Raw genomic sequence first — 24,381 nt, forward strand, 5'->3', positions numbered from 1 at the left:
TTCATCGTGCACTTAGTTCTTTAACCTGAGCTTAAGATCTCTACCCAACAATCTGGTTCAAGGTCTTTTTGCGTTGGAAGCTCCCCAGTATAGCCCACGTGGGATCTGATTTACTGAAATCCAGTTTGCACCCAACTTGGCAGAACTCTAGCTCCAGAGAAGTGTGGCCACAGCATAAAGCCAACCTCCTGTGGTGGGGAGACACAGGCACAGGAGTTAGGGGAACGGACTATGGATCGTTTGGGTGGGAAACTGAAGTCTAGGAGGGATTGGGCACCAGCCCCACATATGCGGGAAGAATTGGGTGACCCAGGCCATCCCCCTGGCTCTGTCCTCTGGCCCTGTCCTAACGGGTCATTGCTCCTGTTTGCTTGCAGATGTGGGCTCCGTGGAAGGCTTGGCCTATCACCGCGGCTGGGACACTCTCTACTGGACAAGCTACACGACATCCACCATCACCCGCCACACAGTGGACCAGACCCGCCCAGGGGCCTTCGAGCGAGAGACGGTCATCACCATGTCTGGAGACGACCACCCCCGGGCCTTTGTGTTGGACGAGTGCCAGAAGTGAGCTGCGGGCTCGGGGCATGGGGAGGAATGGGCCACAGGGTGCTAGAAACCACCTCCTGGGAGACTGGGCCAGGGGTTCCAGGAGCACGAGAGCCTGGCTCTAATCCAAGCTCAGTCAGTTCCTTGCTGTGTGACCTTGGACCAGCTGCATGACCTCTCTGAGTTTCAGTTTCCTCATCAGTCATATGAGGACACTCACATTTCAGGTGGCTCATCAAGGGGAGGATGAGGGGGCTATGGAGGACCCTCTGGCTTGATGGTTAATTGACTCATTCATTGGCGAGCCATGTTCAAGGCACCTAGTAGGTCCTCTGTATTTCTGGGACTCCAAGCTTCAGGCAAAGATTGTTCCACCTGCCTAGGAAGAGAAAGGACTGGTGGAAAACACCGACGACCCACACAGGGCTGGACCAGGAGGTGTCACGAGGGTGGTGGGTTGGCATGGGGTCTGGAAGTGGAAAGGCCAGGGAAGGGCAGCCCGGACTGGGCTGAGCAAGCGCCAGCGGGGGAGGACTCCAGATGGGAAAGGACGGTGAGGGGCCTCCCCAACACCCAGGCCAGTCGAAGTTTCCATGGGCGGGGCAGGCTGAGGACGCCCAGGAGGCTGGGCTGAGGTTGCAAAGGGAGAATTTGGGAGGAAACCCCCTGAAGGGGTGCACATCCCTGACCTCCACGCTCTGCTCTTCTGCTGGGGCAGCACCTGTCCCCACCGTGAGGTCTCCCACCCTCACCTTAGCACTCCCAGCCCACATGCAAGTAAAACTTTTTTCCCCTGGATTCAGCAGCGCTTGGAATGTTTTCCCAAAGCTTTACTAGGAAACTAAGGGGCAAACAAAACCCAAAAACGGGAATTCCTATTGTGGCTCAGCAGAAACGAATCTGACTGGCATCCATGAGGACGCAGGTTTGATCCCTGGCCTCACTTAGTGGGTTAAGGATCTGGCATTGCTGTGAGCTGTGCTGTAGGTCACAGACACGGCTCGGATCCTTTGTGGCTGTGGCGCAGGGTGACAGCTGCAGCTCCGATTTGACCCCTAGCCTGGGAACCTCCATATGCTGCAGGTGCGGCCCTAAAAGGACAAAAGACAAAAACAAAAAAAACAAAAAAACAAAAAAAAACGAAAGCAGCTACTTGGAAACTGTGAGTGTACTAAACCTAGATTCCTCCCCTGATGCAACCCACATCCGGCCCCAGCTCAGCCTGCCTGGCCCACTGACCACTGAAGGGCCCTTCCTGCCCCAGTCCTGTCCTACATGTACTCAGCTCATGCTAGAGATCCCTCTGTGACCCTCAGTGACTTCACCTGCCTGGGGCTGGCCAGAGGCTCATGTGGAGGGGCTGGGCCTGGGGCTCTGGAAGGGCCACGTTCTGAGCCCCCCTGCCTGCCTCCCACTGTTGATCCAGAGGTGACCGGGCAATGCAGCTTCAGAAGCTCCACCAGGTTCCTTTTGCTCTGAGCCCAGGGGATTCAGTCCCTCTCTCAGCAAAGGACTTTTGATAACCAGCCGTGTGCTGAGCATCCAGTAGGGCTCGGGGTGGACGTCGGCCCTGTGTTGGCATATTTGATTCTTGCCCTGACGAGGCTGCAGGCAGCTCCATGAGTGGGTGACGGGGACCTGATCTGGGGGCTGGAAGTCGGGGAGCATGTCCTCAAGGAGTCTGGAGGAGGACTGGGGAACCGAAGCCAGGCAGGGCACAGGAGAAAGAGCTGAGCTGTCTGGGAGAGGCTGTCCCTTGGCCAGAAGGAGTGAGCGCTTTGGAGAAACTGGAGGGAACCAGTGTGGACCCAGAGGGGTCGGGGCCTTCCGCTGGCCCAGCTAGAAGATCACTGCCTGCCCCTCAGGAAAGCCTCCCCTCCCCACCCTTCCCCACAGCCTCTTCCTGGGGAGCAGTTTTACCCAGCTTGGGATCCGCTTTGCACAGTGACAGCACAGATCGTTCTGCCACGTGTAGCAGTTTGTCATGATAGGAGGAGAGTCGTGACAGCCTCCCCACCCGCCCAAAGTGTGCTGGGCTGTACCTGAGGGTGTGGGCGTCCCTGGTGGGAAGGAAGATAACTCTGGCAACGGCCCTAGGACACCCAGTTTCTCTGTGGAGGCCGGAGGGAGGCGGCTCCATCCACTCCCATCCTGATTCCAGGGCCCCCAGAACCCCGTCCCTCCCCCATGAGGCCCTTAGCACCAGAGCCTTCTGCTCAGGGGCACAGGAGCAGCCAGCACCTCACTGAGCTTAGAGGCAGGATGGAGAGACTGGGGGAGGGGGTGTTAAAAATGAGGCCTGGAGGAGTGTGAGGAGACACGTCCAGCTGCTGAGCACAGCCACGTGGCCAGAGCAGCAGAGGGAGGAGGGGCACAGAGGCTGGGAGGCTGAGAGCAGGTCCTGTGAGGGAACTGAAAAGGGGTCTGGCTTTGGTGTGGCTCGGTGCTTCTCAAACTCCAGGGCGCGAGGGTGGCCTGGGGAGCACTGGAAAGTCGGATTCCCCAGCCTCACCCCTACCCTAACGGCGGGTGACTCTTCAGGGTGGAAGCCCCAGAGATTGCCATCCAATGGGGGTGTCTGAGGACCGCACTGTCAGCCCAGTGTAGGGCTTGAGCAGCCCTGCGGTCTACCACACTCGTCTCTGGGGCCTCACCACCCCCCAGGAAGCACTGTGTTGGGGGGGGTGCCACTTCCGCCACGTCCTTTAGCGAGAGGCAGCCAAGGCTCAGAGGCCGAGAGGCTCCTTCAGTGTCAGAGCTAGTGAGGGGCAGCAGAGCAGGGGCTCAGATCCCAATATACGAAGGCCTTAAACCACGGAGAGGGTGACTCTTGGGAACTCGATGATAGAATCCACGCATCCCCAGGACCTAGGACACACTGGACTCTCAACATCAGTTTCCTGGATGTCAGAAGGGAGCAGTTAAGAAAAAAATAACAGAAATCCCCACATAGCACTACAGCTGTCCTTTAATCCTAAGCTCCTCTAGTGTCATCCTGCCTTCAAAGAGCAGGAAACAGGCCCAGGGGGGTTAAGTAACTTGCTAAGGTTCCTGGCTAATAAATGCTGGAGCCCTAGAGCCTGAGTCACCCGGCTACACTGTCTCAGAAAACTCAGGTGGCCATTTCACAGGCACTGAGAAACGCTTGTGTGTGCACATGCGTGTGGGCACACACATGCACACACACACAGAGGCAGTCCTGTGTGGCAGCGGTTCCCAGTCACCAGGGCCGTGTTGGCCTTGGTGGCTCTGAGGTTGCCTGCAGTGCTGGGTTCTGGTTCGCAGCCTGGCCGACCCCTGTGCACGTCCTCGTGGCAGGCTCCCTGGCTTTGGGTCCTGACCTCCGCGGCCCTGTCTTCCCCCAGCCTGATGTTCTGGACCAACTGGAATGAGCAGCACCCCAGCATCATGCGGGCAGCCCTGTCGGGAGCTAATGTCCTGACTCTCATCGAGAAGGACATCCGCACCCCCAACGGCCTGGCCATCGACCACCGGGCAGAGAAGCTCTACTTCTCCGATGCCACCCTGGACAAGATCGAGCGGTGCGAGTATGACGGCTCCCATCGCTACGTGAGTCTCCGGGCCAGACGGGATGGGAGGCACCAGGGGGCCAGCGTCAGGGGACGGCCAGGCAGTCGGGTCAGGGCTGCCCAGGCACAGGGAGGAGAAAGGGAGGCCGCCTGGCGTGGTGGGAAGAGCCAGGAGGACAATGAGGAGTCCTAGCCAGGCCCTGACGTCACCGCTCCACCATCCTCGGCCTTCCGTGCTTGGCTCCCTCAGTAGTTAAATGAGGGAGGTGATGAGAGGCCTTTGCAGATCCTATCCCTTTGGTGACTGTGCTGAGGGAGCCGGCCCGGCCCCTGGAGCCAGGTGCGGGGGGGGGGTGGAGGCAGGCGAGGGCGAGCGCCTTGACAGGGCTGATGCTGCCTCCTCAGGTGATCCTGAAGTCAGAGCCGGTGCACCCCTTCGGGCTGGCAGTGTACGGGGAGCACATCTTCTGGACTGACTGGGTGCGGCGGGCCGTGCAGCGGGCCAACAAGTACGTGGGCAGCGACATGAAGCTGCTGCGTGTGGACATCCCCCAGCAGCCCATGGGCATCATCGCCGTGGCCAATGACACCAACAGCTGTGAGTGGGGCCACTGCCACCAGCCTTGCTCCCCTGCCCATCATGCCAGCATGAACACACACACACAAGACCCTGGGCCTGCTCCCCCAGGGCCTCCATGTGCACAGACACACACTTGTACACACCAGCACCCTCAAGAAACTCCTTCCAAAACAGCTCACACTCCTCTACTCCAGCTCCCCCAAGACATCTGCATGCTGGCACACAAACACACACATCCAACTGGCTTCATCCACATCTTTGAATGCTCCCAGCACATGCTCCAATCATTCCTCCCACCCAGAACCGCACATACCCAGCGGAACCTGATCTCACACCCATTCCAGGCTGTGCCCCCTCCACCCTCTGTGTGCACAGTACAGACACACTCCCACCCCGGGTCTGGTGACCAGGGGTCCCCCCCACAGATCTGCAGCTTTCCCAGCCTCCCACACCCTCCTCACACACACCTGGGGCCCCCAAGCCTCCCACTTAAGAGCACACACATCCTCGACCCCAGATCCACCCCAAACGCTCCCACCAGGCCCTCCCACAGCAGCCCCCACCCCAGCCATGAGCCACCGTGTCACAGCTGGTGCCAGGAAGCTCGGGGGTGGGCATTGTGCGTGTGCCCAGCAGAGAACGCTCTTAGCCATGGCCTTGCCTCCCTGCTGCAGGCGAACTCTCCCCTTGCCGCATCAACAATGGGGGCTGCCAGGACCTGTGTCTGCTCACCCACCAAGGCCATGTCAACTGCTCCTGCCGAGGGGGCCGCATCCTTCAGGAGGACCTCACCTGCCAGGGTGAGAGAGAGAGGAGGGAGGAGGGCACCAGCGGGGGACCCCAGGCACAGACGGGCACCGTCTCTTCCCAGACTTTCCAACAGCCCCATCCCCGAAGCCTTTCATTGAGCAGAAATAGGATGACCTCAGTTCCTGCAGGGAGAGGGATCTGGGTGCTTGAGGCCCCAGCACCCTGGCTCCTGCAGCACCTCCACCTTCCTCCCCAGCGGTGAATTCCTCGTGCCGAGCACAAGATGAGTTTGAGTGTGCCAACGGCGAGTGCATCAATTTCAGCCTGACATGTGACGGCGTCTCCCACTGCAAGGACAAGTCTGACGAGAAGCCGTCCTACTGCAGTAAGGACCACCCCCCCAGGCTCCCACCTCCTGAGTCACCAGTCTCAGCCCCCAGCAGGGTGGGGCATGGGAGTGAGGAGCAAAAGCCGGGGCCTGGAGGAGTTTGGGGAACTTATGAAGGGTGGAGCCATCTTAAGCCCGGTGCCAGGCCTGTAGCAGGGGCTCAGTTGTGTCGAGGGAGCGAAGGCACGAGGTCTCATCAGAGGCAGCCCCTCCCCTGTAGCTGCTGCTGACTGTGGCCTGCTCCCCGATCCACAGACACACGCCGCTGCAAGAAGACCTTCCGCCAGTGCAACAACGGGCGCTGTGTGTCCAACATGCTGTGGTGCAACGGGGCAGATGACTGCGGGGATGGCTCTGATGAGATTCCCTGCAACAGTGAGTGGGACTGGTGTAGGGCCTCAGACCCCCCATACCACCCCCACCCTGGCTCTAAGCTTTGGTCCCCAGACCCCGGGGAGTCTGGTTCAGGGTACGTTATGATGGGCCCAGGCAGACAATTTGGGCCAGGAGCTCTGGCCTGGGCCCATCTGGCCCCACGGGAAGGACCCCACCTGATGGCCCCCGGCGGGGGGGTGCTGTTCTAGAGACGGCCTGCAGTGTGGGCGAATTCCGCTGCCGGGACGGCACCTGCATCGGGAACTCCAGCCGCTGCAACCAGTTTGTGGACTGTGAGGATGCCTCGGACGAGATGAACTGCAGTGAGCGATGCCCTATCCTGGTGCCTTGTCGTCTCGGCTCCCCTCCCCTCCACCCACGGTCCTCACTGCCTTCCCCCTGGCTCACAAGCAGCCTCAGTCCCCTCCCAGCCTGCCTCAGACCTGGGCTCCCCTGGGACTCGGAGGGGGCAGGGAGTAGAAGATGTGGACAGAGCCCCCCAGCAAAGGACACGGTTCAACTTTCTAAAACCCAAGGGTCCATGTGAGCCAGCAGCTCCGAGGGAGGGTGTTTAATGGGAAGCGGGTATCACCCCTCATCCCTGCCCCCGTCCCTCACCAGGCGCCACCGACTGCAGCAGCTACTTCCGCCTGGGGGTGAAGGGTGTGCGCTTCCAGCCCTGTGAGCGGACGTCCCTCTGCTACGCGCCCAGCTGGGTTTGTGATGGCGCCAACGACTGTGGGGACTACAGCGACGAGCGCGACTGCCCAGGTCTGGTCAGCAGGCAGGTGTGCAGTGGGCAGTGGACCCCCGAGGTGGCTGTGCCCTCACGCCTCCCTCTCCCCCAGGTGTGAAGCGTCCCAGGTGCCCCCTCAACTACTTTGCCTGCCCCAGTGGGCGCTGCATCCCCATGAGCTGGACGTGTGACAAGGAGGATGACTGTGAACATGGCGAGGATGAGACCCACTGCAGTGAGTGATCCCAGCCCCGCTCACCCAAGCTGTGGGGGGTGAGGGTACCTGTGGAGGGGTGGGGGCTTCATCAAGACCCTGTCCAGACCCCACTGCTTGGTTCCCTCCCAGGAAATGCCCTCCTGGAAGAAAGGATCCTAGGGCCTCATTCTTTGCCCCCCTCTCAGACCTGCAGGCTCAGAGAGAGGGCCATCTTTCTAGCTCCTGCTGAGCTCCCCCTCACATACATGTGCCATGGGTGTCTCTCCCATTTGTCTTGTGGCATCTACCTGCCAAGCTGCATGACCCATCTTCCCTCCCCCACCTAACTGTGGCTTCCCACCGCCCCAGACAAGTTCTGCTCAGAGGCCCAGTTTGAGTGCCAGAACCATCGTTGCATCTCCAAGCAGTGGCTGTGTGATGGCAGTGATGACTGCGGAGACGGCTCAGACGAGGCAGCTCACTGCGGTGAGGGGTCCCCAGCATCAGGTTGGGGAGATGGCCCCGGGAGGGACAGTACCCCCCCAACCCAGGGACAGCACAGCAGTGGGGACATCACCCAGCGGCCAGGCCCTGCATCTCTCAGTGGCTCCCTGTTGCCCCCTACAGAAGGCAAGACCTGTGGCCCCAACTCCTTCTCCTGCCCGGGCACCCACATGTGTGTCCCTGAGCGCTGGCTCTGTGACGGTGACAAGGACTGTGCTGACGGCGCAGATGAGAGCATCACAGCCGGCTGCTGTGAGCATCAGGGACCCCGAGGAGCGGGGTGGGCAGCACCTGGTCACAGTCTCACGTTGCAGAAGGGGAAACCAAGGTCAAGGAGAGGAAGTGTGTCCATGGGGGCCGCTCTGGTGGTCGGTAGCAGATCCCTACCTACAGCTCAGGGCTCCAGAGATCTGCCAGTTCCACCACTCAGACCCCAGGAAGGTCGGGGATAACAGTCAGCAGCCTGTTGGCGGGGCTGAGGGCCGTGTCCGCCTCTGTCCACAGTGTACAACAACACCTGTGATGACCGCGAGTTCATGTGTCAGAACCGCCAGTGCATCCCCAAGCATTTCATGTGTGACCACGACCGTGACTGCGCCGACGGTTCTGACGAGTCCCCCGAGTGTGGTGAGCCCGGGACCGTGGTGGGAGGCGGACCCTGCCCTCCGTTCACAGGCCGCCAGCCTTACCTGCCCCCTCCAACCTCAGAGTACCCGACCTGCGGCCCCAATGAGTTCCGATGCGCCAACGGCCGCTGCTTGAGCTCCCGCCAGTGGGAGTGTGATGGTGAAAATGACTGCCATGACCAGAGTGACGAGGCCCCCAAGAACCCGCATTGCACCAGCCCAGGTAGATCCCACGGATGGCACCCCTCCCCTCCCTTGGCCCCTGTCTCCGTCCCCCAGCCCCCAGACTGCCTGGGACCGACTGACCTGCCACCTCCTCCCCTCCCTAGAGCACAAGTGCAACGCCTCCTCGCAGTTCCTGTGCAGCAGCGGGCGCTGTGTGGCCGAGGCACTGCTGTGCAACGGCCAGGATGACTGCGGTGATGGCTCAGATGAGCGCGGCTGCCACGTCAATGAGTGTCTCAGCCACAAGCTCAGCGGCTGCAGCCAGGACTGCGAGGACCTCAAGATCGGCTTTAAGGTATGCCGTGCCCTGGGTGGGCGCCTCCACACCCCCAAACCTGGCAGGGGCCCTACCTATTTATTCTTTCCTCCAACAAGGGCTAATTGCTCTCCTGCTCTGCCAGACAGTGTTCTGGACACTGGGGACACAGCTTTGGACGCAACAGAAATCTCTGCTCGGTTGGTTCGGCGGGTAGAGCCAGCCGGCAGATGAGGTCAGGGGCCTAAGAGAAGGAGGGGCGTGCAGATGTGCAGCGGGCAGCAGATGCACAGGTCTTCAGTTCAAGGGAGAGGCCAGACGGGGGAGAGGGCCTGGAGCCATCACCATAGAGACGGCATTTAAGCCATGAGCCTGGATAAGATGCCCCAGCAGGCGAGTGTAGATGGAAAAGAGGACTGTGTGAGGCCCGAGCCCTGGGCTCAGTCACACCGAGGACAGGGAGGTGAGGGGGAAGCAGCAGAGGAGCCTGAGCAGGGCCCGCCGCAGGGACGGGAGGACAGCCAAGTGAAGAGGAGAGCGTGTTGGAGGAGGAGGAGGCGATCAACTCTCAAGTCATGCTCACGGTCACATAAGAGGAGGCCTGAGCATTGACTCGAGATGCAGAGACGTGGAGATCGCTGGGGTCTCACGATAGTGGCGGGGTGAGGACCTGTTTGCTGCCTACCTCCCCTGGCAAGGCTGGGCCTCCGCGTCAGAGCCAGCCACCCCGGGTGGAGGGAGCCAGAGCCCCAAGACAGCTTCTGACCCCAAGTCTCGAGGGTGGGAGGCCTGCAGACCCCTGCCTGGTGCCCACCCAAGGCTCCCTGTGCCCACAGTGCCGCTGCCGCCCTGGCTTCCGCCTGAAGGACGACGGCCGGACATGCGCCGACGTGGACGAGTGCAGCACCACCTTCCCCTGCAGCCAGCGCTGCATCAACACCCACGGCAGCTACAAGTGTCTGTGTGTGGAGGGCTACGCCCCCCGCGGCGGCGACCCCCACAGCTGCAAGGCTGTGACTGGTGAGACGGGTGCTTGGAGGGTGTGCAATTGGCCGAGGCAGCCGGCGGCTGTGGTGGGAGGGCCGGGAGAGCAGAGCCGAAAATAGGCTGGGGACCGAGGGTGCCAGAGGGTGCCCCAGCCAGCAGCTCAGCCAGCACCCTCTGTCTCCAGATGAGGAGCCATTTCTGATCTTCGCCAACCGCTACTACCTGCGCAAGCTCAACCTGGACGGCTCCAACTACACGCTGCTTAAGCAGGTGCAGTGCTGGCCCTCCCCACCAGCACCCCCAGGCCCACAGCTGCTTCCCTCACCCAGTTTGGCCCCTTGCTCTCCACTCTCAGGCCCATGCCATCACCCCCCACTGACGTCTCCAGCCATCCACAACCTGACTCTTTGGTCACCCCTGTGCTCACCCCCCAAATCCAGGGCCTAAACAACGCTGTCGCCTTGGACTTTGACTACCGAGAGCAGATGATTTACTGGACAGATGTGACAACCCAGGGCAGCATGATCCGCAGGATGCACCTTAACGGGAGCAACGTGCAGGTGAGGCTGGGGCAGCGTCCCTCCCAGAAGCCCCCTCTGTTTCGAGGCCGTCTGGCCGTCTCCCCACCCACCCCACTGAATTATGCCTTCTCCCCCTTCCCCCCTGAGTCACTGCACGACTCTGCTCGTCCTCGCTTCTCTCTCCCCGAAACCCAGGGAGGGCTAATGTCTAGGAGATTCCTCTCGCTCTTTCTCTAATTAGCAGCGAGTCCCCCTTATGTCTGACCGCCCTTAGACCTGAGCTTCTGGGCACTGTGGGGTTTGGGGTGTGGTCTCTCTCCTCTAGAGACCCCTTTCCTCGAGCCTGGGCTGACAGCACGACTGGGGCTGGGCCTTTTCCCTCCACTGTCCTCCCAGAGAGGTGACAGTCCTGTCCCAGGTCACCCAGGACCCTTTCTCCCTGCCCCCGTCCTCAGGTGCTGCACCGGACGGGCCTCAGCAACCCCGACGGGCTGGCTGTGGACTGGGTTGGTGGCAACCTGTACTGGTGTGACAAAGGCCGGGACACCATCGAAGTGTCCAAACTCAACGGGGCCTATCGCACAGTGCTGGTCAGCTCCGGCCTCCGTGAGCCCAGGGCTCTGGTTGTGGATGTGCAGAATGGGTATGTGGGCCTGGAGGGTTGGGGGAGCCCCTAAAGCAGCTGGTACACTCGGGTGTCCAGGCCCAGCCTTCCTGAAGGCTCCTGGTGGGACCTGTCACTGGATCTCCCTGCCCACCCACCTGCCAGGTACCTGTACTGGACAGACTGGGGGGACCACTCACTGATCGGCCGGATCGGCATGGATGGGTCTGGCCGCAGTGTCATCGTGGACACCAAGATCACGTGGCCCAACGGCCTGACACTGGACTATGTCACCGAGCGCATCTACTGGGCTGACGCCCGTGAGGACTACATTGAGTTTGCCAGCCTGGATGGCTCCAACCGTCACGTCGGTCAGTGCGCCAGTGAAGCTGCCTGGGCACAGCAGACCTGGTGGGGTTGGGGGTCTGAGGCTACAGGGGATCAGGCCTTTGGGGCAAGAGTGGGGTTAAAAGCCAGAGGGCTTGATCTGAGGACCCCACCCGCCCGCCAAGGGTCAAGGGGTCTAGGGACCTGCCCAGGCATGAGGCCACCCCATGCGGCCTCAGGAAAGAGAGAGGGGCACCTTCTCATGCCCAGATCCCAGTGACTGGCCCCGAGGAGGGTGGGAGGGGGAGGACAGGCTGGTACCCAGCACTCCCTCATTTCCTGACAGCAGTGGGTATTTTGGAGGAAGAACCTGCTGTCCAACAGGCCTGGGTTTGAGTTCCAGCTCTGCCACTTACCAGCTGTGTGGCCCGGGGCTGGGGTGCGGCTAGTGCCCACCTCACAGGGTTGCTGTGGAGTTAAGGAGACTTAGCAAAGGAGGTGCCCGGTACACCACTGGGTGCTAACTGGCTGCTGGGTCTGTCCCCACCCCCGGCCACAGTGCTGAGCCAGGATATCCCACACATCTTCGCCCTGACCCTGTTTGAGGACTATGTCTACTGGACCGACTGGGAGACCAAGTCCATCAACCGAGCCCACAAGACCACGGGCACCAACAAGACTCTCCTCATCAGCACGCTGCACCGGCCCATGGACCTGCACGTCTTCCACGCCCTGCGCCAGCCCGATGGTAAGCAGCTGAGGAGTGAGAGTGGCCATTGGTGAGCCAGGCACGAGGGACCCCTGGGCTGGGCTGGGGCCCCACAGTCTCAGCGGGGATTCCTGCCCACCTCTTCTGCAGCACTGACCGGGCAGTGTTATAGATGCCAGGAGATTCAGGAGGCTGTAGACAGGCTATGATCTGGCTCTCAGGAGCCCAGCTGGGGTCCAGCCCTGGGGTCTTGTAGCAGGGAAGCCCTGAGGCTGGTCCAGCAGGGCAGGTCTGGGTAGAGACCACCGAGGCCAGACCCCGAAGGCAAGCAGACCAGAGCTGAGGGAAGGCTCAGGGGAAGCTGTGCGTGGGCTTCAGGCAGGGCCTGATCCTGGGACCTTGAGAAAGTCCTCTCCCGTCTCCAGCTTCAGCTCCCTCCCGAAAGAGCAGGGTTTGGATCCATCCCACTTCCATTCAAGATCGATGGGCTAGGCAGCCTTTGAAAGGCCAGAAAACGTATTTCCAGCGAGGGCTGCCCTTGCTCCGGACCCTGGCAGCTCAGGGGGCAGTGGTCCATAAACTGAGCCAGTCAGCCGCCGTTTAACCGCTTTTCCCCTGGCAGTACCCAATCACCCCTGCAAGGTCAACAACGGCGGCTGCAGCAACCTGTGCCTGCTGTCTCCTGGGGGTGGCCACAAGTGTGCCTGTCCCACCAACTTCTACCTGGGCGGTGATGGGCGCAACTGTGTGTCCAACTGCACAGCCAGCCAGGTGAGGCTCTTCCCCTAGACCCCGTTCACCACGCCTCGTTCCCCGACCCCCGCACACCAGTACCCCCACTCCTCCTCTAATGTCCTCATGCATCTGGTTTTCCCACGCTAACACCCCCACATTTCTTGCCTACCTCTTGTCTCCCCACAGCAATACTTTTACACCCGTCACCTCACACAAACACCCCCACACCCTAACCCTGAGCCCTCCCCCACCAATCCCTCCAATCCCAACCTCCGCACAGATACCCCCTGGCCTGGCCTTCCTACACTCGCCACATCCCAACCTTCCATCCAGCCCATCCTCCCCCCAAGACACCCGACCCCACTGCTTCTTTGAAACATCCCAGCCCCCTCAAAAGAAAACCTCCTGAGTTCCCCGGACCCCCACCAACCCCTCTTGCCCCCACCTGCCCTCCAGTTTGTGTGCAAGAACGACAAGTGCATCCCCTTCTGGTGGAAGTGTGACACGGAGGACGACTGCGGGGACCACTCGGACGAGCCCCCGGACTGTCGTGAGTGCCCCAGCAGGGTGGCCAGAGGGTCCTGCATCAGGTCCGAGCCTCCTGACTCCCAGGCCCCGCATGGGCGTGCCCACCCCCAGCCCTGCTGACCCTGAGCCTCCCCTCCCGGCAGCCGAGTTCAAGTGCCGCCCCGGACAGTTCCAGTGCTCGACAGGCATCTGCACGAACCCTGCCTTCATCTGCGACGGGGACAATGACTGCCAGGACAACAGTGACGAGGCCAACTGCGGTAAACGGCTGCCTTCCCACCCCGCCTTGTCCCTCCCTAGGATTTGGGGGTTTGGTAACTGCTCCAAGGGCAAGGGAACTCAGCTGTGGCCGCCACCGCCTCTCCAGGCTGGACCCCTGCTGCTCCAGCCCTGAGCCCGCCCTCTCCCACTGAGGAGGTGGCCCGCCCTGCCTGAGTCCTCCATCCACCATAACTTACCCCCCCTCCTCCTCCCACTCCCACAGACATCCACGTCTGCTTGCCCAGTCAGTTCAAGTGCACCAACACCAACCGCTGTATTCCTGGCATCTTCCGCTGCAACGGGCAGGACAACTGCGGAGACGGGGAGGATGAGAGGGACTGCCGTGAGTGCCTGGGGTGGTGGTGGGGAATGGGGTGGTGGGAAAACGGGCACAGAAACACAATTCACATTGAAATCTACCCCCGCTTCTTCGAGGGGCCATGCTGCTCTCAAGTAATGTTATTAGATGAGCCACATAAATTATATGGGGTGTGACTTGGTTTGCTCATAAAATCATCATGCACATCATAGAGTTGTGCGGATCCAGAAGACTAAAAGCACCAACATTAAACTGTCCCTTCCAAGAAATTGCTGGCAGGACCAAGACCAGGGCCAGGGCATAGACGAGAGGGGAAAAATGATGACCTTCCCCCTATGGTGGGAGGCAAAATGGGCAGGTCTTCATTCTCTCCCCAACCCTGCAGCCGAGGTGACCTGTGCCCCCAACCAGTTCCAGTGCTCCATTACCAAGCGCTGCATCCCCCGAGTCTGGGTCTGTGACCGAGACAACGACTGCGTGGACGGCAGTGATGAGCCTGCCAACTGCAGTGAGTCACCCGGAGCCCACCCTCCCTGCAGTGTCTGCTACTCCCACCTCCCCAACGTGTGGCGGCTCCCACCCAGACCCCACCCTCACCGCTCATTCCTCCCCATCGTCACCACTGGGCCACCCCCTTGCAGCCCAGATGACCTGCGGAGTGGATGAGTTCCGATGCAAGGACTCGGGCCGCTGTATCCCGGCACGCTGGAAGTGTGACGGAGAGGACGACTGTGGGGACGGCTCGGATGAGCCTAAAGAGGAGTGTGGTGAGCTCCCAGCCCCGCTCCAGGGAACAGCACCTGGTGGGGAGGGCCAGCCTGCACCCAGCACCTCCAATCTAGTTCCTGTCCCTGTCCCTGCCTCCACCCTCACCTGTACCCGTGCAGACTCTTCTCCCCACACCTGATGGGATCTGTGATCCCCTCCAAAAAGCAGCTCTCCCAGTCTCCTGTCCTTCCTGCCCCAATAGCTCCATAGACGCCACATCTCAGAACACAGCCTGGGGAGTCCCATTGTGGCTCAGCAGGTTACCCAACATGGTGTCACTGAGGATGTGGGTTCAATCCCTGGCCTCAGTCAGAGGGTTAAGGATCGGGCCTTGCCACAAAATGGGCATAGGTCGCAGATGTGGCTCAGATCCCATCTGGGGCTGTGGCATGAGCTGGCAGCTGCAGCTCCCACTCAACCCCTAGCCTGGGAACTTCCATATGCCGCGGGTGTGGCCATTAAAAAAAAAAAAAGAAAAAAGAACACAGCCCAGCCTCCCACTGCAACCTCTGTCAGGCAAGAATGCCCACTGTTCTGCTCCTGGCCATACTGACCACACCTGTCCGAGACTTTGATGTGTGTCCCCTCCCTGTCCCTGACCACCCCTCAACCTGGCCTCTTCTAGATGAGCGCACCTGTGAGCCCTACCAGTTCCGCTGCAAGAACAACCGCTGTGTGCCCGGCCGCTGGCAGTGCGATTACGACAATGACTGTGGGGACAACTCTGATGAGGAGAGCTGCAGTATGTCCCCTACCCTGCCCCATTCGGCCCAACAGGCGCCCTTCCCCGGGAGACCTTGGACACCTCCCTGCTCAGCGCCCCTGCCCCTCCCGCCACCAGGCTGCACTAGGGCAGGTGGCCATCTCCCAGGACTGGGGGTCAGGAGGCCCCTCCCTCCTCACCCCACCCCACCCCACTCCATGTTGTGTATTTGAGTTTGTGCCATTTCACCTCATCTCATGTTTCTCTCCATTTTCACACTGTCCTCTCGGGGTTGCAGAGGTAGGTGTCTCTGATGTGCCCGTGCTCCTACCACATTCCCCTGCCGCTGCCCCAGAGCCCACCTGTCCCCGTGCGGTGCCAGCCCATCGTCCTTTACTGGCCTCTCCCTAAATCCTGGTGCTTGTCTTAATGGTCTTGTCCCTCCCCTGCCCTCCCCACACACAGTCTGCCCTGAGGGCAGGGCCAGGGACCATGCCCTCTCTTGTGTGTCTGCCCCAGAGGGATAAGTGGGAGCACCCTCTGTGACCAGCTGGTCCCATGAGGGCAGCCAGTTGGCTTGCCTGGGATTGGTGAAGCTTCTTGGTCATTATGCCAGTCACCTGTGGCCTTCAGGGACACAGGGAAGGGTGACATTGCTCTGCAAGGACTAGAGATGCCCTGAAGGGCAGAGTCCCTAAGCCCACCCTCCTGGGCCTGTCTCTCCCCTATCTTCCCCCAGCCCCTCGGCCCTGCTCTGAGAGTGAGTTCTCCTGTGCCAATGGTCGCTGCATCGCCGGGCGCTGGAAATGCGATGGGGATCATGACTGCGCAGACGGCTCAGATGAGGTGGGCGGGGAGACCAGAAGGAGGGAGAGATGGCATCCAAAGAGTTGGGGCAGAGCCACAGGGGCCCTCAGATCTGACCAGGATGCCTGCTTCTGTGCCCACAGAAAGACTGCACCCCCCGCTGTGACATGGACCAGTTCCAGTGCAAGAGCGGCCACTGCATCCCCCTGCGCTGGCGCTGTGATGCAGATGCTGACTGCATGGACGGCAGTGATGAGGAAGCCTGCAGCACTGGTGGTGAGCCCCTCCACTTTGGCTCCTCAGCCCTCCCACCGTGTCCCACAGTAGCACTTAGTCAAGGTGCCACTTGCATTGAAATCCAGCAGAAACCTGTGGACTATGTGCATCCAGGCCTCACCCCACAAGTTCCCATAGCTGTCAGCTGCTCTGAGAGGCAAAGTCCCTGCCCACTTTCCTTTCCTGAGACAAGGAGGCAGCACCTACCGCTGGCCTGGGCTCAACAGCCCAGAGGGGGCAGTGGGAAACCCAAGTGAGAGAAGGTTGGGGCTTGGAGCAGAGACCCCAACAGTGAGGGCAGACATCCTGGCTCTGCGCAAGTGGCTGAGGCCAGGGCCTGCAGCCTAGGTCTCCTGACTCCCAGCCCAGTGCTCCTCCTCTGTCCCTGCCACTGAACTACAGCAGACGGGGGAGCCCTGCCACACCACCCGATAAAGAAGGCCTACTGGACCACTCTGGACACTTCCCCCAGAAAGGCCTCTTCTCCCCTAAATACCAAAGGATCAGTTTCTGCCCAGCTACCGGCCAGTAGCAAGTTAGGAAACCTGGGTTCAGTCTGGTGGGACCTCTGCCCATGGAGGGAGGGATCTGGGCAAGAGCCCACCCCCAGCAGCCTGGGGCCGAGGGCTGATCCTTTACTCTCTGCTCCCCCTGCGCCCAGTGCGGACCTGCCCCCTGGACGAATTCCAGTGCAACAACACCCTGTGCAAGCCGCTGGCATGGAAGTGCGATGGAGAGGATGACTGCGGGGACAACTCAGATGAGAACCCAGAGGAATGCGGTGAGGCTCCGGTCAGGGCGGGCCGGGGGCGGGGCTCTCACGATCCAGGGTGGGCGGTGGGCCGCCGCCCCGCCCCCTAAGCGGATTCTCTCTCCTCCTCCCTCCCCCGCAGCCCGTTTTGTATGCCCTCCAAACCGGCCCTTCCGTTGCAAGAACGACCGCGTCTGCCTGTGGATCGGGCGCCAGTGCGATGGCACCGACAACTGCGGAGATGGGACTGATGAGGAGGACTGTGGTGAGCAGGGGCCCAGTGGAGGGGAGCCTAGGGCGCCTCCAGGCGGGGTGCTCTACACGGGGTGGGGCAATTAGGTGCGGTGTCTGGTGAGCAGATTCACCTGGGAAAGGGGAGGAGCCACTGCCAGGAGCCTGGCGGCCCTGCCTGGGAGGGAGAGAAGCCCGCTGCGGAAGGCCTGGAGGTGGAAACTGAGAATGAGAATGTGTAATCAGCTTCCCCTGAAGCTTAACAGCCAGGCTTGTGACCCCGTCTACCCATGGCTGACTGGAGGGTCCCAGTGGGAAGAAGGGGCAGAGTGGTAAATAACTCAGGACCTGAAGCCCCGCCCTCCCCCAGAGCCGCCCACGGCCCAGAGCCCCCACTGCAAAGACAAGAAGGAGTTTCTGTGCCGGAACCAGCGCTGCCTCTCCTCCTCGCTGCGCTGCAACATGTTCGATGACTGCGGCGACGGCTCTGACGAGGAGGACTGCAGCATCGGTGAGATGACGTTGGGGGGTGGGGGGCAGGGCTCGACCGGGAGGGCGGGGAGCGGAAGCCCAGGCTTAGACTCAGTCCTCGCAGACCCCAAGCTGACCAGCTGCGCCACCAATGCCAGCATCTGTGGGGATGAGGCACGCTGCGTGCGCACGGAGAAAGCCGCATACTGTGCCTGCCGCTCCGGCTTCCACACGGTGCCCGGCCAGCCCGGATGCCAAGGTAGGACGGCAGGCCCAGCGGGGCGGGCAGAAACCCCAGCCTCGAGACCCGCCATGACCCATCCATGTCACCCCCAGACATCAACGAGTGCCTGCGCTTCGGCACCTGCTCTCAGCTCTGCAACAACACCAAGGGCGGCCACCTGTGCAGCTGCGCTCGGAACTTCATGAAGACGCACAACACCTGCAAGGCAGAAGGTAGGAGGAGGGGGCGGGCTTATAACGGCGGGATATGAAACCAGGACCTGGAACGCGGGGGTATTCCTCCATGCAGCCTTGCCCAAGCCTGAAATCCTAGACCCGCAGTACACAGTGCTGGCAGTCGTGCGGGGGCTGCAGGTCCCAGGGCTGAGGCAGTTTGGGGAGGGGGAAGCACGCAGATGCGCATCCCTACACTTCCCCTGATATGTACCCCACCTGCACAGTCCCATTATTTTTTCAGCTTTTCTGAGATACAGAACTGTCAGGTAGTTAAATGCATACCAGGTGATGACTTGATGTAAGTACACTTTATGAAAGGATCCCCCCATCGAATTAATTAACACATCCATCACTTCACATATTTACTTTTTTTTTTTTTTTTTGGTGTGAACATGTATACATTCTGCTCCCTCGTATGCTTTGACATACAGTTGCACCTTCCTTGTGCCTGCATACACACCCCCCACACACACATCCATGCACACACAGGAACATGTATATACACACACAAGCCCACCACGCATGCCCAAGTGCACTGAGATGCCCACGCACATCTGCACCCTCCATGGCCGTGTTCACACACACCCACATGTGTGTGCGCCCATATCAGATGATTTGGAGCAGAGCACATGGTGATGCCCGCCAGAGGCCACAAGGAGGCAGAAGTCCTGAGGCTGAAAGAGAAGAGACTGCTTTCTAGAGTAGCAGCTTAGATCAGATCAGCTCCGGAGAGAGGGAAGTTTTGAGGGCTGAGGCTGGAGCCCTCAAGACCGGCTAGGGGCAGGATGAGCAAAGGCTTCTGGCTAGGGCAGATGGTTCCATAGGAGAGAAGACACTGTCAGTGTGAAAGGGACTGGCCTGGGTGGGAGCACATCTCTGGGTGGCTCCTCCCAGCACTGGGCCCAACAACCCCAGCCCCGCCTTTCACACACACCCCCGCCCCCACCCCGCCAACATCCGGTCTCTTATCCCTCCAGGCTCTGAGTATCAGGTCCTGTACATCGCTGACGACAATGAGATCCGCAGCCTGTTCCCCAGTCACCCCCATTCAGCGTACGAGCAGGCCTTCCAGGGTGACGAGAGCGTCCGCATCGATGCCATGGATGTCCACGTCAAGGCTGGCCGCGTCTACTGGACCAACTGGCACACAGGCACCATCTCCTTCCGCAGCCTGCCACCTGCTGCGCCTCCTACCACTTCCAATCGGCATCGGCGACAGATTGACCGGGGTGTCACCCACCTCAATGTGAGCACCTGGCATGGGGTGGGGTCCACACACAGGCACCGATTGGGCAGGAAGAGCAGACGGTTCAGAGCAGAGTTGGCTGAGGACAGTGGAAGGGCAGAGAGTAAGACTGGAGGATTACATCACAAGGCACAGACTGCAGATAGACAGTAGCACCGTCGTCAGTAGGTGGCTCTGTCACATCACAGCCAAGGCTGCAGGGCATGGTGAATACCGGGCCTTCAGCTTCAGAGCCATGTTCAGTGCCTGATTGTCACTGCTGGCCCACTGTGTCCATCTTTTCAGCCTCTTTAGCCTCTTTGGGCCTCACTTTATTCCTCAGTAAAGCAGGGCAGTGATATCTGGCAGGGACAGGCTGGCGAGTGTGGGGGGCTGGATAATGGGCAGGAAGACGAAAGGTGGTAGCCTCTGAAACTGTGACGCCCCCCCATTCAGATTTCAGGGCTCAAGATGCCAAGAGGCATCGCCATTGACTGGGTGGCTGGGAACGTGTACTGGACTGACTCGGGCCGAGATGTGATCGAGGTGGCACAGATGAAGGGCGAGAACCGCAAGACACTCATCTCCGGCATGATTGACGAACCCCACGCCATTGTGGTGGATCCGCTGAGGGGGTGGGCAGGGGTCCTGGGGGGAGGTGTCTGGGCCAGGGCTGTGAATCTCCTGGGATTGGGGGCAGGTGCCCAGCATCTTCCATTAGCATCTTCCATTAGCATCTTCCAGCATGTCCTTCCCCTCTCAGACCAGCCTGAGATCAGAGTCCTCCAAAGGCCTCCAGGTCTTCCAAGCCGCACCCAGCGCTGGCCCTCCCTGACGCTGCCTGGAGTCCCACGGGCCTGCTCGGGTGGGGCCTGACCTCCGCTTGGCTGGCTGTCATGGGGAGCCAGGTTCTGGGCTTCTCCTTTGCTCCAGGGGGCAGCTCTGCTACTTAAATGACTCCAGATCAGCACATTGTGGTTTTAGAGTAAAAGCTCTTTAACCTGGGCAGGGAGCTGAGTCCCCCTGATTCTCTCTGGTGGGAGTGGACAGGATACTCTCTTCTCAATACCCAGCAGTCCCCCTGTGCCCACCTTTGGGAGCCCAGGCCCTACCCACACTCACTCCTTCTCTCTCCCCAGCACCATGTACTGGTCAGATTGGGGGAACCACCCCAAGATTGAAACAGCAGCGATGGATGGGACCCTTCGGGAGACACTGGTACAGGACAACATCCAGTGGCCCACAGGTCCGTGCAGCAGGGGATGGGGGTGTGGGAGGGGAAGGGGCTTGGACTGGGATGGGACAGATGGTTGGGGAGGCTTTTCCCAGAAGAGGTGATTGGGAGCAGTCATGGGAACAATGGTGGCTGCCCCAAATGCGGAGATTGCCCTGGGGCAGGCAGGCTGGGCCCTCACAGTGCTGTTTGCTCCCCCAGGCCTGGCCGTGGATTACCACAATGAACGACTGTACTGGGCAGATGCCAAGCTCTCGGTCATCGGCAGCATCCGGCTCAACGGCACAGACCCCATCGTGGCTGCTGACAGCAAACGAGGTCAGCATCCACCAGCAGCCTCAGCTAGCCCTGACCTTACCCCGGTCTCTGTCTTCCCCTCTGAGCCCCAGGCCTCCCTCAGCACCTGCCAGCCTCCTCAGCCTGGCCCCCAACAATCTTTTTTGTTTTGTTTTTTGTTTTTTCGTCCTTTTAGGGCCGCACCTGCAGCATGTGGGGGTTCCCAGGCCAGGAGTCGAATCAGAGCTGTAGCCGCCGGCCTACACCACAGCCACAGCAATGCCAGATCTGAGCCTGGTCTGCAACCTGCACCACAGCTCACGGCAACGCTAGATCCTTAACCCACTGAGCAAGGCCAGGGATCGAACCTGCAACCTCATGGTTCCTGGTCAGATTCATTTCTGCTGCGCCATGAAGGGAACTCCTATGACCCCCAACAATCTTGCAGTGCCCTTCAGGCCTCTCCCAGCACCAGCCCTGCAGGCCTGAGGCCCACTCTGACCTTCTGGGCCACTTTTCCATTCATTCCATGTTTTTTTGTATTTTTTTTTTTGGTCTTTTGGTCTTAGGGCTAGGCATGGCACATGGAGGTTCCCAGGCTAGGGGTCCAATCAGTTATAGCCACCGGCCTGCGTCAGAGCCACAGCAATGTGGGACCTGAGCCGCATCTGTGACCTACACCACAGCTCACAGCAACACCAGATCCTTAACCCACTGAGCGAGGCCAGGGATCAAACCTGCGTCCTCATGGATACTAGTCAGGTTCACTAACCGCTGAGCCATGACAGGAACTCCCTCCATTCATTCATTCTGACAATGAGTATTGAGCTGCATGGAGGCAACACAGGTGATAATAGGAACTTATTAGCAAATATGGGGAAAGGGGGCAGAAGTTGATCCTGACCCCAGAAGTCCAGGGCTGATGGGACGTTCTGCCAGCAGCGGCCACTGGAGGAGGAACAGGTTGAGGAGCGTTTGCTTTGGAACATGTTGAGTTAGAGGTACCTGGGAGCCATGTGGCCCAGTGTCCTGGAGACTGTGACCAGGGCCTGAGTCCCCTCTGACTCCTCCCCAGGCCTCAGTCACCCCTTCAGCATCGATGTCTTTGAGGATTACATCTATGGCGTCACCTACATCAATAATCGTGTCTTCAAGATCCATAAGTTTGGACACAGCCCCTTGATCAACCTGACAGGGGGCCTGAGCCATGCCTCCGACGTGGTGCTGTACCACCAACACAAGCAGCCGGAAGGTGGGCGGAAATGGAGCACCCAGGCTGGGCCAGGGAAGGCCCGGGGCTCTGTGTCTCCAAGCTGCTGCCTCAAGTCCTGGCGGGCAGGGGAAGTTCTGGGTCCATGAGTCTCAGCATCCTCCCACCCCTGCCCTCACCTGCAGTGACCAATCCCTGTGACCGCAAGAAGTGCGAGTGGCTCTGCCTGCTGAGCCCCAGTGGGCCTGTCTGCACCTGTCCCAATGGGAAGCGACTGGACAATGGCACCTGTGTGGCTGTGCCCTCGCCAACACTCCCACCAGATGGTATGCCCATGCCCCTCCCTGGTCCCCCATCCCGTGTCCAGAGCCCTCTTTCCTGCAGCCCCTGAATTCCCCCCCACCCCCTTGGCTCTGCCCCCTGATAATCCTTCCTGCAGCTCCGCGGCCTGGAACCTGTAACCTGCAGTGCTTCAATGGTGGCAGCTGCTTCCTCAACGCGCGGAGGCAGCCCAAGTGCCGCTGCCAGCCCCGCTACACAGGCGACAAGTGTGAGCTGGACCAGTGCTGGGAATACTGTCGCAACGGGGGCACTTGCGCTGCCTCCCCCTCCGGTATGGCCTTCAGTTCTCCTGCCAGGACTATTCCTGGCTCCTGGACCCCAGCCCCTGCCCTGCCTTACTTCACCTCTGCCCGCCCCCGTGCCTCTTGCCCACAACCCCATTCTCTGCCAACTGCCTCCCACCCTGTCCTATCCCCCTGCAGTAGGGCCGGGCGGCTCAGTGGGCCACAGTCCCGCTCACACATCCTCTCCCACCAGGCATGCCCACGTGCCGGTGCCCCACGGGCTTTACGGGCCCCAAATGCACCCAGCAGGTGTGTGCGGGCCACTGTGCCAACAACAGCACCTGCACCGTCAACCAGGGCAACCAGCCCCAGTGCCGATGCCTCCCTGGCTTCCTGGGTGACCGCTGCCAGTACCGTGAGTGAGCCATCCCTGGGCCCTGGGGGAGGGGATGATGGAGCTGGGGGACCTGAGAACCTAGGGTGGTGGTCACAGGGGTGAGTTCTAGGGAGAGAGGCCATTCACAGCTCAGCCAGGCCTAGGTTACTGGAGCTGGGCCGTGGAGTAGTGAGGTAGTGCCCCCGCCGCCGCCCCAGGTAGTGAGCCCTCTGGCATCAGGGCTATTCAAGCAAAAGCAGTGCGCTGTCAGGATGCTCAGACACATCTTTGTACCCTGGAGCCTATGACGTGGGGGGGCAGCGGGCTTAGGAGGTAGGAGTCACCCAAAAGTCCCAGGGGTTCCCCAGGTGTCTAGCCACACCAGCAACCTCTGGAGGACACTCATGAAGGTGGGGCCTAACACACCTCCTCTCCTGCCTCCCGCAACCACAGGGCAGTGCTCTGGCTACTGTGAGAACTTTGGCACGTGCCAAATGGCTGCTGACGGCTCCCGGCAGTGCCGCTGCACCGCCTACTTCGAGGGGGCCAGGTGCGAGGTGAACAAGTGTAGCCGCTGTCTCGACGGGGCCTGTGTGGTCAACAAGCAGAGTGGGGACGTCACCTGCAAGTGAGTGGGGCCCACCCCGCCAGGCCCTGCCCTGCCCCACCCGCCCCTTCCCCAGCACCTCAGACACCCTCCTCGAGCCCTGCCCAGCCTCTCACTCCCTCCTGCAGCTGCTCTGATGGCCGGGTGGCCCCCAGCTGTCTGACCTGTGTTGGCCACTGCAGCAATGGCGGATCCTGCACCATGAACAGCAAAATGATGCCTGAGTGCCAGTGAGTTGGGCCTGTGCCTCCATGAGGCCTAGACCTTCCCTCCCTCCCCCCCCAGTCTGACCAGACCATTAGGATCCTGTGGTCCCTCCTGGTTTCCCTGCCAGCCACGGCTGTGGTCCCACCTATTCAGCTCTGCCCCTCCTGTCTGCAGGTGCCCACCCCACATGGCAGGACCTCGGTGTGAAGAACAAGTAGTCAGCCCACAGCAGCCTGGACGTAGGTGGCAGGGGGTGGGGACGCAGGGCTGCTGGGACCCGGGACAGAGGGCCTTGTGTTTCCCAGGCTCTCGGGACTGAGCTTCCCACCTCCTTCCCTCTAGATATGGCCTCCATCCTAATCCCTCTGCTGTTGCTGCTACTAATGCTGCTGGTAGCCGGAGTGGTATTCTGGTACAAGCGGCGAGTCCGAGGGTGAGTTATGGGCAGTCTGGGAGATTGTGGCCATGATTTTACTGCCCTAGCCTTACCCCCCTAGAATCCCTGCCC

At 60.7% G+C, this 24,381-nt stretch overlaps 1 protein-coding gene across 1 annotated transcript in view; it reads left to right on the plus strand.

Annotated features, from left to right (window-relative positions):
• The window catches only part of LRP1 (LDL receptor related protein 1), an 82,784-nt gene that overhangs the window by 57,774 nt on the left and 629 nt on the right, over positions 1-24,381 (plus strand). Inside the window, exons 42-87 of the mRNA XM_084956113.1 lie at positions 378-567; positions 3,915-4,119; positions 4,485-4,677; positions 5,334-5,459; positions 5,666-5,794; positions 6,053-6,172; positions 6,382-6,495; positions 6,794-6,943; positions 7,021-7,143; positions 7,474-7,590; positions 7,732-7,860; positions 8,113-8,235; positions 8,317-8,457; positions 8,564-8,754; positions 9,552-9,735; positions 9,887-9,972; positions 10,143-10,262; positions 10,679-10,866; positions 10,993-11,198; positions 11,714-11,902; positions 12,486-12,634; positions 13,055-13,148; positions 13,270-13,386; positions 13,611-13,730; positions 14,092-14,214; positions 14,348-14,473; positions 15,100-15,216; positions 15,917-16,023; positions 16,128-16,260; positions 16,922-17,041; positions 17,154-17,276; positions 17,613-17,753; positions 17,838-17,972; positions 18,050-18,169; positions 19,150-19,418; positions 19,854-20,032; positions 20,537-20,643; positions 20,833-20,949; positions 21,983-22,159; positions 22,303-22,443; positions 22,557-22,730; positions 22,937-23,098; positions 23,513-23,687; positions 23,795-23,896; positions 24,048-24,112; positions 24,216-24,306. Coding sequence (XP_084812239.1) covers positions 378-567; positions 3,915-4,119; positions 4,485-4,677; positions 5,334-5,459; positions 5,666-5,794; positions 6,053-6,172; positions 6,382-6,495; positions 6,794-6,943; positions 7,021-7,143; positions 7,474-7,590; positions 7,732-7,860; positions 8,113-8,235; positions 8,317-8,457; positions 8,564-8,754; positions 9,552-9,735; positions 9,887-9,972; positions 10,143-10,262; positions 10,679-10,866; positions 10,993-11,198; positions 11,714-11,902; positions 12,486-12,634; positions 13,055-13,148; positions 13,270-13,386; positions 13,611-13,730; positions 14,092-14,214; positions 14,348-14,473; positions 15,100-15,216; positions 15,917-16,023; positions 16,128-16,260; positions 16,922-17,041; positions 17,154-17,276; positions 17,613-17,753; positions 17,838-17,972; positions 18,050-18,169; positions 19,150-19,418; positions 19,854-20,032; positions 20,537-20,643; positions 20,833-20,949; positions 21,983-22,159; positions 22,303-22,443; positions 22,557-22,730; positions 22,937-23,098; positions 23,513-23,687; positions 23,795-23,896; positions 24,048-24,112; positions 24,216-24,306 — 6,508 coding nt within the window. The remainder of the gene's footprint in view (positions 1-377; positions 568-3,914; positions 4,120-4,484; positions 4,678-5,333; positions 5,460-5,665; positions 5,795-6,052; positions 6,173-6,381; positions 6,496-6,793; positions 6,944-7,020; positions 7,144-7,473; positions 7,591-7,731; positions 7,861-8,112; positions 8,236-8,316; positions 8,458-8,563; positions 8,755-9,551; positions 9,736-9,886; positions 9,973-10,142; positions 10,263-10,678; positions 10,867-10,992; positions 11,199-11,713; positions 11,903-12,485; positions 12,635-13,054; positions 13,149-13,269; positions 13,387-13,610; positions 13,731-14,091; positions 14,215-14,347; positions 14,474-15,099; positions 15,217-15,916; positions 16,024-16,127; positions 16,261-16,921; positions 17,042-17,153; positions 17,277-17,612; positions 17,754-17,837; positions 17,973-18,049; positions 18,170-19,149; positions 19,419-19,853; positions 20,033-20,536; positions 20,644-20,832; positions 20,950-21,982; positions 22,160-22,302; positions 22,444-22,556; positions 22,731-22,936; positions 23,099-23,512; positions 23,688-23,794; positions 23,897-24,047; positions 24,113-24,215; positions 24,307-24,381) is intronic.

This window comes from Sus scrofa, chromosome 5 (genome assembly GCF_054392235.1).
Source record: "Sus scrofa isolate SSC_HxYL_T2T_F1_AM1 chromosome 5, Sscrofa_HxYL_maternal_Yorkshire_Landrace_v2.0, whole genome shotgun sequence".
NCBI classification, from domain to species: domain Eukaryota; kingdom Metazoa; phylum Chordata; class Mammalia; order Artiodactyla; family Suidae; genus Sus; species Sus scrofa.